General features: G+C 36.1%; 1 protein-coding gene across 1 annotated transcript in view; it reads right to left on the minus strand.

Annotated features, from left to right (window-relative positions):
• LMBRD1 (LMBR1 domain containing 1) overlaps positions 1–15,443 on the minus strand; it is a 110,503-nt gene that overhangs the window by 47,369 nt on the left and 47,691 nt on the right. Inside the window, exons 6-8 of the mRNA XM_060114707.1 lie at positions 11,802–11,890; positions 9,294–9,367; positions 83–208 (exon numbers count right to left, since the gene is read on the minus strand). Of these exons, the coding sequence (XP_059970690.1) occupies positions 83–208; positions 9,294–9,367; positions 11,802–11,890 (289 nt within the window). The remainder of the gene's footprint in view (positions 1–82; positions 209–9,293; positions 9,368–11,801; positions 11,891–15,443) is intronic.

A 15,443-nucleotide genomic window follows, 5' to 3' on the forward strand; every position in this document is an offset into this window, starting at 1 on the left:
ACCAATGTCTAAGTCACAACACAGAGCAGCTCAAAGACAAAGTACTTTTATGCTCCCTGATTACAATAAAATATCAACTCACCTTTGATTTAATCATTTGGATGTGCTGCTCCACTTCTTCAATGTCTTCAGTGTTTTCTAGACGTTCATAAGCAGTGTTTCTAGTGCCTTTTATCAGATTTAAAGGCAAGGCCGACATGCCATAGGCCTGAAAGAAACAAAAGTAAAACACGTTTTAGTAATACTATTTTATTTTATTTCTTTATTTTTTGGCTGCGCCATGAGGCATGCGGGGTCTCAGTTCCCCAACCAGGGATCAAACCTGGTCCCCTGGCAGTGGGAGCGCCAAGTCCTATCCACTGAACCACCATGGAATTCCCTAGTAATACTATTTTAAACATATTATACAGAATTTTCAGGTAAAAAATGTCCTTTTAAGTAATAACAAAATGAGTAAGCAGTTGTGAAGGGGACAGTCACCGAAGAACAGGGTATATGGGAGCGAATCATGATTATATTGCCTCATAATTCTGTTTATTTCATATTTAGTTACATAGAGTTATGTCTGTAATACTATTCTTAGAATAGGTAATATCTATTTTTCAAAGGACAAGTTATAAAATTAATGTAAATATAATACTTTATCAAAGTAATAACTCACAATTTCAGGCTAATCAGGGGTTAAGATAGTATGAATCAGTAGAAACAATTTATAAAATTATTTTCTATGGAAAAAACCAATTTTACCCAAGTGTATATAGTAAACCCTTAGTAAAATGTAAGTATTTTAATATACATGTTATTTGATTAGCATACCAATGATCTGTATGTAGTTTATTTGTAAGTTCTAAATATTTATAGTCTTTACACTAAGTATTTTAAATATAATTCTTACAAGAAATTTTAAAATATTAATCGGCATTAAAAATAAACATATTATTTTATATTACCCAATTCTATATTAGCCAGTCCCGAATGTGAAATTTTATTGTAACTATTAAAAACACTTAATGGCAACTGCCATGTGACCATTATTCCAAATCGTTACTGACCTTAAATCCTAGAAGCAAAACTGACAACTATCACCTCTTGGTTGCAGCAATGGGCTCTAAAGTAGATACAACATCATGTATTTAAATCGTTCCATTTTCTTCCTGAGAACACAGCCAAACTACTTCAGCCAGCCTCCCTGAAGTTAGGTAGGGCCATGAGATTGAGTTCAAGCAATGAATGTGGGCAGAAGTGATAAACGTTACCTCTTAGGCTTAACCCCAAACTCTAAAATATCCTGAGTAATCCTGCATATTTTCTCTCATGCTCTCTGCTACCTGGCTGTCAACTCCCAGGATGATCTCAAATATGTTTAGTGTCGATTTTAATCACTTCAGTATTCTCACTGAGTCTCCTTTAGACATTGATTAAATATTGATTAAACCACAATTCATATAGGGAAGCATAAATTCTGACACATCAGAGTTGTTTTTTAATTAAGGGGGAATAGGAACAAACAACATGATTAAAAGGAAATCCCAGATATCAACCAGTTCTATCAGGTAGTATCAACTCACTCTATATAGCATGTTGTATTTAGATAATTAACTAGCTGAAATTATTACCCAATATGCAAATCCTTGCATTTTCTAAAGGAGAGACACTTAAAATCTTGCATTTTAAATATTGTTAAAACATAAGTTAATGTTCTCATGATTTCCCCATCATTCGAAAACAAAAACAACAAGGAGAGGTTGGGGAAAGGTTCTATTTGTATTAGAAGAAAATATAATTTGGACAGAGTAGAATACTTTTCTTCTAACTAGCTAAATTCTTATCTAACTTATACTCCTAATGACCTTGGTAAAATATAAAAAGGAAAAACTTAATCAGGTTTATTTTTTTAACAATAAATTTTATATACTCAAAATACTGAAAATGTAAAGAAAAAAGCATATGGAAGCCAAGGTGTCCCAGAGATGTTACCCTTCCCTTGTAGGAGTGTCCTATCCCTATTACCACTCTGACTTATCTGTTGTTCTAGTAGTTCCACACTTTTTAAAGGGTAATGAAAAAAAAGTAACACAGCACTTTAAGACTCTGATGAGTATACAGTATTACATGATGATTATTCACCAACTCTCCACACTCACATATCATTTTACCACAAGTCCACGTTGCTTTTTACAACCAACTGCCGAGGCAACATTATTTTGCTAAACCCAGTTTACGCCCAAGTATATTTTCCTGTCTTTCCAACCACCTCCGAACTAGGCTTATTTTACCCCAAATTTTGCTATTCTGATTGATGGATCTGGGTCTCTAAATATACTAACCTCAGAACTCAATACTATTGGGTTGGCCAAAAAGTTCGTTTGGGTTTTTCCATACGATGTTATGGAAAAACCTGAACGAACTTTTTGGACAACCCAATTATTTCCCAAGGAATCTGTACTCCAGTCAGTACTAAAAACGTGGCCACTACTTAGAGTTTACTGTCAAAGACAAGGTCATCTAAATTCTCCTCACTGGTCTGCTGGTCTCACTTTCTACAAATCCATCCTTTACGCTGTTTCCAAAGCGATCTTGCTCTAACCCTCATGTCAGATTATGTCATTCCTCTGATTAGCATCCACTGAGATTCCCCAGGACCAAGTGTTCTGGCGGGAGTCCCCAGGATTCTGCGTCAGGGCCATCAGGACCACACAGGAGACAAGAAGGCAGGGAGCCAGGGAGGGTCGGTCTGCTGCTGCTCCTTTAGCCAGAGCCACACTACTCTGTTCGCCTCTTTCTGTATGTATCAGAATTTCATGAACGACTGTTTGAAAATGTCACTTTACAATTTTTTTTTTTCCAATGAGAGGTACAATTACTAGTCTTGTGAATAGACGTCACTATCTAATCCTGGCCTACGAAGCCCTTCGTGACCTGATCCCTACCACCCAACCTCATGCCTCTAAATGGTTCACTGCTCCTCAGTCACTGCAGTTTCCGCATCCACACCTGTGTACATGCAGTGCCTCATCTGGAACACCCACGTCTCACCCTACCTCATTAACCCAGTCCACTGCCCTCCAGGTTTCAGCTTAATTACACCGCACCTGAGAAACCTTCCTTGATTTGTAAATGTGCCTTGCTTATAACTCAATTATAGTACAGGACATTGGACATTAACATTATTTGTCTGCATGTCTGTTTTATCACTAGATCTGCCAAACTTAGCTAATCAGAATCATGTGGAAAGTTCGTAACAATATAGATTTCTCAGCCAGACTAGTAATAACTGCAGTAGACTGTTTGGTACGTAAGGTCTCAATTCTTTTGCTCTATTAGAGCAAAAGGGTTAGAGCTCTATTAGGGTTAGAGCTCAATTCTAGGTCTCAATTCTTCTTTTACCTACCTTTATTCCAAGAACAAACATGTGTTCAATTAATAAAATAACTTCTCTAAGAAAATAATATTCAAACAAAAAAAAATTTTAGTTCCCTTTATTCACATGAACTTATTTCCTTACATGGAATTTACACATTTATTCAAAGAGTTAAACTGCATTCCTATAGCTTAAATAAATAGCTTAAAGTAAAAATTTTAGAAAATAAAAGTATGTCCTTGGTAACACCTTGTGGTAACATGGTACCAGAATACAACATCTTTTTGTGAATTATTAATTGTCTGAAGAGAACAAGTAAAAGAAAGTAATCATTGTTTTGGTTACCTAGCTTTTAGCTTATTTTTGGATTACATGCTTAAATTTCAATGATTATCAGGAAATTTAAGTATAATATTTAGATGAAGATAAACTTGACATAACACCATATACAAAATATTTAATCACTACAACTTTAAGATCTTTAAACAACAATCTTTTGAATTTAACCTCAGATTTCTTTGAAAAAAATATATGAAGGCTATCATTTTTCAGAAACACAAAACTTTTATTGCTTACTACTGCCCTCTAGTGAATTACCAGAAAATCAACAAAGATAAAGAGATCATATTTAAAATGCTTCCAGGTCAGCCATAATTGCTTCCAATTTTATTTGTTTCAACTTCCAAGAATAAATCACCACCTGTATTTTAAAAGCCAAATGTTTTGAAAGAATATATACAAACTACAAACATTTCTAATACCTTCTTGCCCCTATAAGAACAGCACTTTTCCCTGCACCTCTCTCTTCTGTGAAGGATGAGTTTCCAACCTATTAGCCTTGGATTAGAAAGGTCAGCACCAAGCACTGCCTGTAAACTGAATATATGTCCTGCGTATACTTATAACACCTATTATTCAAGGACACGGATGCTGTCATGACTAAGGAAACAACTCACTTAACATGTATTCAATGAAGATTTCCCTTTTAAATATTCATTGATTCTAAAATATACATATATTTTTTCACATTTAACATCAGTGAAATTTGGATGCATCTTACAAACAGTGGCTAGGCAGAAGTCATGATGTAATTGTCATTACCTGCACATTCACAAATTTGGTCATAGCTAGTTACATTATAGTTACTTCTCCAGTGGAGTTATCTGCATTCTTGGTACAACTCTTGAGTTTAACTGCCACTTACCATGTCTTATAAGATAGTACTACGATTTGACATTGAAGCAAAAAGTTAATGTGTAAGGAAAGACAGAACAAAGGAGCAAGCAGTGAAGCAAAAATTAACTGGAACAATGAGCATGATTCTATATTTTCTTGCAAAGCAACAGTCAAAGGCTTTATAAGCTTAAGAAAGGAAGATGCCCAAAGTAGAAGACATTTTGTACTTTGCTACTTAGGTAGCAAAAGAAGAAACAACAACAAAACAACAACAAAAACGGCTTAAATTTACACAACAGGTGTGTTAGCAGCTTCAAAGAAAATCCCTGAGACAAGAATGGAGCACCCAAGAAAAGCTGTTAGCATCAATTCCCTTGATAGCATAAAACAACCCTGTAGAGTGAAACATGGACATGAACAGCCAATTCAAAAAAGTGATTCAGAAGACTCACATTCCAAATGTAAAGTTTTAGGAATACCTTTACAACTTATTTCACTTATATTTTCCTTATCTTGTATGCAGAAGATTGATATGCCTTTTTTTTTTTTTTTTTTTTTACGTAGGTAAGGCTAAAACACTTCTCTCATTAATATAAAACAAAAACTATAAATGATTAGAGAGCATGGGCAGGGCCTTTTCCTTACAGTGCATCTTACATAAGGTGCATCTTACAAATCAGGTCACAGACTCAATGAAGCACACTATCACACAGAAGGCTGAGAAATTTAATTTTTAAAGTGGAGTTCTGTCTTCAAAGATTATGAGAACCACTGCTCTATTTATTTCTATTTTCAAATCCTTAATTTAGCACTCTAGTTTTCTTTAATACATGAGTCTACATTTATAGTAAACTGATATTTATTAGCATAAATATATATATATAATTCATAAACTCCTGGAAGACATGTTCAGTTTTTTTACTGATAAGTGTACATAATAAAAAGTTCAGTAGTCGCTGCCTTTACAGGCACTTCAGTGGTCCATATGATACATTTTGTATGAAAATAGCACTATTCAACATTTCCCCACTTGGTGGCACCAAAAAATTAAAATATCTGCATAAATATTTGTGTCTAGAGGTTTTTTTGTTTGTTTGTTTTTAATTTAAAAAGTAGCAGATTCCCTTTCAATTTAAGCTGAAAACAACAGGCAAGATAACATGTCATTTGACATTCTTCTCCTAAAATTGAGTGCCCAATTACTTGGCTATTCCTTGAGATGTGGTACAGTGGATATAATCTTGGTAAAATTTAAATAATCAACTAGTTTCTAAACTAAACAACAACGCATACCTAAGAAATTCACATTCAACTGACACATACATTACAAAAACTTCTGTGGTTTCAATACTGATAGCTACAGATTCAATAACAGACATAATCTTACCTTTAATAATTAATTCCTTGTACTCAGGGTCAAAGTGCTCTAAGCATTAACTTCCCACTTTCGGTACATATTAAAACTAAACCTCTTCTATTCCCCATGCTTATCTATTATACCCTCATTCATGTTCTGCTCCAATTCTTGAGTTTTCCCTAACTACTTAGGAGAAAACTTTGCTTTCACAAGCAAATATGATAATTAGCACCATTAGCCACCTACCAATAATAAAACCACGTATCAATAAACAGTTGATTTTCAACAAGTTTTTATTGAAGTCTGAATAAGTATTATTGGCCCATTTTTCAGATGGGGAAGTCAGGACTCAGAAACCACATTTTACATAAACACTCACACTCATAGCTAGTCTTCGGCTATGCATACCATGCTCCCCCTTAACCAGGGTCTTCTCTATCCCACCTAGGTAGTAAAACTGGCGAGACTGTGGTTTGGTAGCAAAACATTCTTCCACCCAGTTCTGAGCACATTCTGTAGTGCTATTTAAATGATGTTTATCTGTCTATCCACACACCCAAGAGTAACCACCACCCGACTGTGAATGTCTCTTTGACTGACTTACCTCTTCATAATCCACATTCTCACTGACCATGACACAGCTGCTGTTAACACCTGGTTTACTTTCACCGTGTGAGGAAAGCGGTGGAATCTGTAGCTTGAACCACATGAAACTGAACATTCAACAGTTTGAGCGCCTAGTGATTACTGATTGAGTGGCCAACAGATTCCAAGACTTGATGAATTGCTTAATTAAATCCTCACAACCTTATTAAATATTACTCCCACTTTAGATGGGAAAGGAGTTCAAGAGATCCATGGACTTAAAAGGGACCCACATTTAAGCCTCTCCCCCAAGGATCATAACGGTACTGCTTATGCTACTTAAAGAAAACACACACGGTAACTCCTAGGTAGGTAACCCCTAGGCAGTCTCACCTGGTGCCTATGACACTGGACCCTCCCCCTTGGGCTCAGGCCTTTGGTGGCCCCTCCCACCTACTCAGCATCCTTTCTGGTTCCCGCCATCAGGTCCTCTGATTATTTTATCAATGGCCTTCAGCCCAGCCCTCTGCATTCTAGAAAAAGTAAAGCTCTTCTAAGGCTATCTGAACTAAGTCAGTATAATTATTATACTTGGTTTCATTGCATAAATGATAAGTTTCACAGTTTCCATTTGAATATAAACTATATTAGTTTGAAATATTTATCTTTACAATATCGTTCCTACAGGGAAGCTCTCTTTCAAAGAGTTTTAATAATTTCACACATTTTTCCCACTCCCACTCATCAGCCCCAGAGCTTACTGAATTCAGACCCACCAGAGTAATACTGTTAAAATGTTAGTCAGATCCTATTACTTTCCATTTAGAACCTTCTAGTAGCTTCTAATCTCAGTCAGAATGAAATCCAAAATCCTAATCACGGTCCATGAGGCGCTATAAAACATGCCCTCATCCACGCCTGCCACCCTCCCCAGTTACCTGAGCTCCCACACACCAGCTTTGCCTCCCGCTAACTGTCTGAACACAGCACAGGGTGCTCACCCCAGGACTTCTGCACTCACCTCCCCTCGTGGCTGGCTGTCCTTCCACCTCACTCAGGTCTCTGGTCTAAGGTCAGAGAAGCTACTCCTGACCTGTCACTACTGTCTGTCCCCTACACTGCACTGTGTGAGCATCTTCACAGCATCCACCACTCGGCCCGGCCGTCAGAAGACAATCCTCCATGGGTCTCTCATTTCTGCACATCTTGCAAGCCAGGCACTAACTGCCCTTTTTTTCTCTGTACTATCTTTTCAAGAATGTTTGTGCAGCAAATAGCCTGGGAAGACAAAGACTGCATTCCTCTGGAGCAAGAGCAGGCACGTTTCCTGTCCGTTAATAAAGACTCAGCTTCCCTACACTCGAGGGTCCTCAGCTTTGCGACAGTCTCGATGGGTGCTCTTCATGTTGCCCCATGGGAGTCAGGACTCAGGAAACGGGCGCAAGACAACGCGCTCCCGTGGCTGCTGCCATTGCTGCGCAACAGAAAGTTCTTCTCTGACCAGAAGTCTTACACCTTTGACCAACATCCATGGAACTGTAGCAGACTACAAGCTACAAGTGGGGTAAAATCGCAGACCCTTCATGGTTCCTGACGATGACCTTACGTGTTGGTTTCCTCTTTTTCTGTTCGTTTCTCCCGACTCATCTTTCATTGACTGTTATATCCTCATCTCCCTATACTTCTCGAAGCACTTTTACAAAAAGTATCATTTGACCTTCAAAAATCCCTAAGAGGCATTTTTTTATTCCCATCTAATGGGGAAAACACTGACCCAGGAAGGGTAAAAGACAAACCCAAGATCAGCATAACAAATCAGTCACAGAATAGCAATTAGAGTCCTAATGTGTTATTAACTTGTGAATGTTTCCTAAAAGACAATTCACATGTAATATATATATTCTCTGAGATGGGAAGATAGTTACCCACCGATATATTCCTTGTATAGTAATACATGAAAAAAGCAAAAATGGCTATGAATACCCAAGCACCTGAAAGATACTAAAATGCATGATTTTAGACTTCTTTTATTATACATTATGACACTTGAATGATTATGCAACAAAACCAGATTCTGCTATCACACTAATAGCCCATTTCTTTTGTTTAAAGGGAGACACTGGAATAATACCCAAAATGTTTTCTTTATAACCAGCATTTTTCATCTTTGTATCAATCAAGAAGGCTCTAAACATAAACTCCATTAATCTGAAAAGTTTCCATATAATTTAAAGCTTCCTACACAACTCTCCCTTGGGAGGCAAGTAAGAAGCATTTTTACTGGCTTTTCCTCTATAATTTGAGCAAAAAACTCAAAAAGCACTCTGCACACAAGTTTGTCAGGCTATAAGTCATATCGTACCATTCCCAGAGAGACCAGAAAAAAAAAATCAAAGTCTCTGAGAGTATAAGATTAGATTCTTTATACTAGAGAAATATCAAGTGATGTAAAATATCTGATTTTAAAAGCCCTATATCCCCATATAGGATAAATCTACTGAATCCACAACAGGTACTGATCTATGGTTCAGAGTTCTAATATGCTTATAAATCACTAAATCTATTACTGCATAGTATATAACCACTTCAAGGTTCACAAGTTATAAAGTTTGTTTCTGAATATTAAATTTCACAAATACAGATAAAATGATTATGACCAAGTAGTTAAAAATCTACCCTCCTCTCAAGAAAAATGAAGAAAGTACTAGATAGTAAAGAGGAAAACAGAGCTAAATTGAATATACCAATAAGGTAAGAAAATTGCATCATCAAGTGATTCTTTAATTTTAACTCAATTATTACCATTATACTTACTGTGTAGGTTATAGCTGCCAACATTCCAATCAAGGTCAGAGAACTAATGGAAAATGACAAGGCAGCTAAACCATCTGCAAAAGAAGAAAAACACTGTTAAAAATGTACAACTATTCAAATGTTTATATTCAACAAATCAACAGAAATATAAAAATTGGGTTTCTCACACATTCCAAAGGAATAAACCCAACATGCATTACCCCATTCTTGAAGTGCTAACTCCAAGTGGAAAGGAGTTTTTAAGTAGCTCTTCATAAAAGGATTTGTTAAAGATCTTTCAGACTAAGACTTTCTTTCTTTCACCTCTTAAAATTAAAGAGGGAAATTACTGCCTAATTATTGAGCCTAAAAAGAAATCAGCAAAATACTAGATGCTCAAAAGTTGGCCAAAAAAATGCCCTGGCCTTTCTCAAAGGCAGCCCCCTGAGAAATAATATGATAGGAATGCCACTGACCTTGGCCCTGTCTTCCCTCTCCACTCAAACTCCTAGTTCCTCTGTTCTTAAACTTCAAGTTAAGTTTTTAAAATTTAGCCTAGAACTAAAATCGTAAAGAGTTTACTTCCCTCTTTAACTTGAAAGGAGCTAGCATGCTCCCTTAGTGAGGGGGGGAGAAGCAAACAAACAGAAAATAGATTCAAACATAATACCAAAACAGGAATACTATGCTAACAAGTTAGATTTAGGAAACTTTTTAAAGGAAGGCCAATGAGTGAGTAGTGAGAGTGACACTTTCAAATAAACATACCAGATAATACAATGAAATATGCAAATTTGAATATTCTTAAATTGGAGTAATACTAATTGTTCTAGTTTTAATACAGGTTCTATTGGACCTGTATTGATCTAGTTTAAATGCAGGTACTGTGGAACCAAATATAATTTTTAAATTAATTTAATGTATCAATATTAAATAATAACAGAATGACCCATCCTATTAAAACTCACATCTCAGTTTTAAAATATAACACTTAGAGACAGCATATTATTAACAAGTTCAGAAACTATTCAAGACAAATTTTTAAGCCTTAATTTTTTTTAACTACATATAATACTACATTTTATTAAATCAAACACCATTGGTGCTGTTACTTTCTTGATCTTACTAGAAGTATCAACAGAAAGTATTCATACAACTAGGAGAGGTCTGGCATTTCGCTGATAGCCATTTTAAGGCACCTCCACTTATAAAATACATCACAAAATCAGAGATATGAAAATGTATAAAAATATGCATCTTAGAATTGATAAAGTGGAGTGTTCTGCTAAGATATCTGGCTAATCAAAAAGTTGATATTACTAATAGTGATAAGCCAAATGTGCTCTAAAATATGGTATTTAAGATATGAGGTTTTTCAAATGTTAAGACTAAGGAGATTACAGCAAGTACAGTAATGCTACCTATTATAATCACCGATTCAAGTTATGCTAACACTCAAAGACTATCAAAACTTACAGAATAATGTTTAGGGCAGAAGAGTAGTTACTAAAGAGACCTGAAGGAGTTAACTGCAGGAAAAGAAGCAATTTATTTCTCAGTAACAGGCTCAGGTACATAAATCCTGACACACAGTATCAGTATATGCCAGACCCGCTATCCGTATTCTTGCTGGTATCAGCAAGATATTAATGGACCACAATTTACAAGATGAAATCTTAAGTGGAAAGCAAGAAAATTAAGAAGTTGTACAGCAAAGACTCCAAGACCTAATTTAACCATCATTTAATATTGTATCTGGGTAAAGAGAAAGTGCTGATCAAGGAACGTGCCGTACCTAATAAAAAGAATAAATACAAAAGCAATACGAATTTTCAGCATAATGTTTATAAAATAAGTTATCTAGCTTTCTTTGAAAATAGTTCAAAGGCACATGAAATTCTCAGTAATAAAATACACATTCTTATTTGATATCAGTTTCTAACACCAACTATATTTTTCAATGATTAAGCAACTTTCTTAAGCTAACTTCCTAAACCTGCTTTTTTGTTCCTCTCTAAAAACCAAGGTCATGTTGATTAAGAGAAGGAAATCTTAGATCTTTTGGTGAGGTAAATTTATAATAAACTATATTTCATCCACATAAAACCTCTGTAATTTATATTCCACAAAAAGATTACTTAATCATGGTCAAATAGCAATATAGGGTTCTCTCAGTTAAAAATTAAAAATAAACACCAATATATCTAGCACATTTCTTTAACATATTATTCTATATTATCCTAAGTGAATTAAAGATCACACAGAAATTATAAGACCTTTACCGCTAAAACACTTTGAAAATTACATTGTCTTTTCAACATGGTAATTTTATGAAGAGACTTCTAGCTAGATGGCTAGAAGTCTCAGTAACACAAAGTTCCTAATTTGTCTAATACCCTTTTAACCACAGGTTAAAAGAATTATGAAGTTAAATTTTTAACAGTGTAAAAATAGACTACTTATGAAAAAAGTTGCAAGAGTCATGAAATGTGAATTATTATGGATTTTATTTTTTCAAAGAATACTTACGACTACTTCCAAGTTCTTCAAACAGGAACTTCACCTTTTCCCACTCTGTAGAATTTTTGTTACTGGGAGGATTCAATGGAACAAAAGCACTATGAAGGAGAAAATAACTGTTTAATGGTTTTAAGGACAAAAGGTCAAATAAAAGGAAATGACCTGAAACTCAATTTTTAGTAATTTTTTAAACCGAGATCAACTTTCCCCCCAAAAGAATTAGCAAATCAGATCTGCACCAAGTACAGAGAGGTGTGAGAAGTTGCTTATCTATGTGTTTACCATATCACAAATTTGTTTTAATGGCTTAATTACTGTATTCAGCATAATCAGTTTCCTTTGTAATCCTGTGTATTTTATTTTTTGCATTTAAAACTATTTTGAGAAGGAGGCATAGGCTCAAGATGGTCAAAAAGGTCCACGGCACAAAATAGGTTAAGAATTCCTTTGTTAAATCAGGAGAACAGAATATGAACATTAAGTAATGATTTCAGTATATTTATATGCATAAAAAAGAACAGAAAGGAAATACACTGGAATTAGCAGTAAATATCTCATTGTAGAATCAGGGGTGCTTTTTACTTTCTTCTTAGTATTTTTCTGTATCCTTCAAGATTCTACCTAATATACATAACGAAAGTAAGTATTTCCTGTTTATTTTTCTACCTAATATACATAATGAAAGTAAGTAGTTTCTATTTATTTTTCAATCGACAGCTGAGAGAAAGAGAGAGACAGACAGACAGAAAGGCGCTTTATTATCTAGCTCAGAAGCAACAAGAGACTAAAGTAGAGGGCCCAGTATCCCTTAGATTGTGTATATGGAGAATCAAACAGGAATGTAAGAAGTAACTCTAATACTACCTCCTTTCCAACCTAATTTTAATTGTAAGCAAAGCAGTAACATCTATCCGTTTTTGTGACAAAAAATACTGCATGAGTTCACCAATATATTTAAGTACCTGCCCTGATAACGTAAGCAAGTAAAACAAAGTAATTATTCTAATTTTTAAAAATTCCAAAAACCTTTACTCCTTGGTACTACCAATACTTTTTATTCTTATAAAAAGATGAATCATCAGACATGTCATGAGGTTATTTAAATTTCTAACTATTTGTACTGACAGCAGTTTACTACACTCTTCTCAGTCTTGGAGATTTACTTCTCACTACTTTTAGAAAGAAAAGTGATTACTCACAGGGATAGAGCAATAAATGTAAAGAGCTCATTGTTTGCTGCCCTGGTTATAAAATCAAAAACAATTAAATAAAAGCAGAGGGTGGAATCAAAAAACAAACTCTTGCATATTATACTTCAGCAATGATATTAACTTATATATCAGCATTTAAACAAAAATATAAATCAAGCAAGAAAAAACTACCTATGTAATATCCCTCTATTTTATTTGAACAATTTTTTCCAGATATATATATATATATATTTTTTTTTGAAGAGTATATTTTGAACTTGTTATTTGGAATAACCACTTCTGTGAATATGGGGAAAAACTTCTATGTTGTAATAAAATATCATCTAAAGTCTATTAAAATAGAAATACGTGTCACAAATACCTAAAAATAGCATTCCTACTTAGAACATTCAGTATTTATGTCAGTTTTAGGTAATCAGACGTTCTGTCCAGTGGCAGAAGAATAGTAATTAGCTCTCTCGATCTTGACACTTTCATGTTCTAGCGGCTGAGCAGGGCTCTTGAGCAGTTCAAATATTTAGTGAAGAATAACACCAGAGGAAACTTGACATGACCAAAAAATTTAAAAATAAAAAAAATAATAAAAGGTTAAATGGCCCAAACTCCGGTCAGAACGACTTCAGGAAAATACTTACTCTGAAGCAATCCAGCAGAGCGCTAACATCTCAGCACTAGTATTTTAGGTACAACTAGAACGAGTAGCAAAAGCACAAACCCAGGGCTGGCTCCGCAGCCACCTGGCCACCAGTGAGGTATAATCCAAGAAACAGACATAAAGTATCTTCTCATAAGCTAAGAGTAACATCCGGAAGCAGAATTCAAACGAGTCACAACTAAATATGTCAATATGTCCTGGGCAGTACTACTCAAGACATTTAACAACCAATACGGCAAAGGCACTAACTCATCAACGGACGCTGGCCTTGGTCCTGAAGACCTTGCTAAACAGGGCTTTACCCTTTGACTGGGCTGAGGGTGAGGTAAGGGACTCCGGAACATGGAGCATAACAACCAGAAGGGCCCAAGCAATGTTCACGGCCAAATACCAGCCCCGCAGACAAAGACCTGCCGGGAGCACCTCCTAACAGACGAAGAGGCCGCTTCAGCCAGACGAGCCTGGACCACAGCCAGAGTCATTTTGAAGGGAGGAAGCAGTTATAAGGTTCTCAGGCCTTTACCAAGTGGTGACGGTCCTCAAGTAACCGAGAGTGTAATGGGATTTGTGTGGTAGGAAGGTACAGATACTTTCTTCATCTCAGTCCCTCTCAAAGAACTGGATACAGAGAACCTCAGCTTTCAAAGACACACAGTGCTAGAACAAGATAAGAACCGGAATCTCGTGAGATTATAAATTTCCCTTAGGCTCTTAACAACAGTGAAACTGCTTAGAAAAAATATTTTACATCCCATCTGACTGAGTGAATTAGCTGAATACAGATTACCTCTTCAGGAAGAGACAAAGGAAAGGCTAATGCATTTCAGTGGATATGGAATTGAAATGATGAATTCAGCAGAACTGAAAATAAGATTTTCACCTCCTACACTCAAATGCCAAGTCCTATTTATCTTCCAAATAGCCTGTTTCTTCCCCTCTGCTCTCTGTAACTACTCTCGTTCAGGCCCTCACCTCTCCCCTGAACTACGACAGTGGTCACTAAGTGGCCTTCCCAGCTACCATTTATATATCACTCCCTGACCAACTCCCAAGTGCCCCTTTTGACGCATCCTTCAGTGTTAGAACCAATTCACACGTATTTGCTTTCCTGCGTTCACACACCAACACATACACATCTGCCCTGCCTTTCAGTTGCTCAGCAGGATAAAACGCAACGTCTTAAACACTGTAAGTAAGACCCAGAGTCCACCTATGTGGCTAAGGTCATGGTCTGTCACTTGCCACCACAAACACTTGAAATGTCACATCTTACATTTTTTTTTTGTACCGAGGGAGGGAGGATTTAAATTTACATTGTACTTTTTATATCATTCTTTAATTATTCCATGCTAACTTCAGTCTCTCAGTTACCATATGTTATAGACGCAACTGTGTCCCCTCCCCCCAAAACTACTATGTTGAAGCGCTAACCCCCAATGGGGACGGTACTTGGATACAGAGCCTTTCGTAAGGTAATTAAGGTTAAATAAGGCCCTAAGGGTGAGGCTCTGATCCGATGGGATTGGTGTCCTTATAAGAAGAGGAAGAGACACCAGGGCTCTCTCTCCCCACTGCTAGCAGAGAGGAAAGGCCGTGTGAGGACACCGTGAGAAGGTGGCCGTCCACAAGCCAAGGAGAGAGCTCCCACCAGAAACCAAACTCACCGACACCTTGATTGTAGACTTCTAGCCTCCAGAACTGTGAGAAAACAAGTGTCCACTGTTTAAGCCAGCCAGCCTGTGGCATTTTGTTAAGGTAGCACAAGTAGACTAATACAGATTTTGG

The sequence above is a fragment of the Mesoplodon densirostris genome, chromosome 12 (genome assembly GCF_025265405.1).
Source record: "Mesoplodon densirostris isolate mMesDen1 chromosome 12, mMesDen1 primary haplotype, whole genome shotgun sequence".
NCBI classification, from domain to species: Eukaryota; Metazoa; Chordata; class Mammalia; order Artiodactyla; family Ziphiidae; genus Mesoplodon; species Mesoplodon densirostris.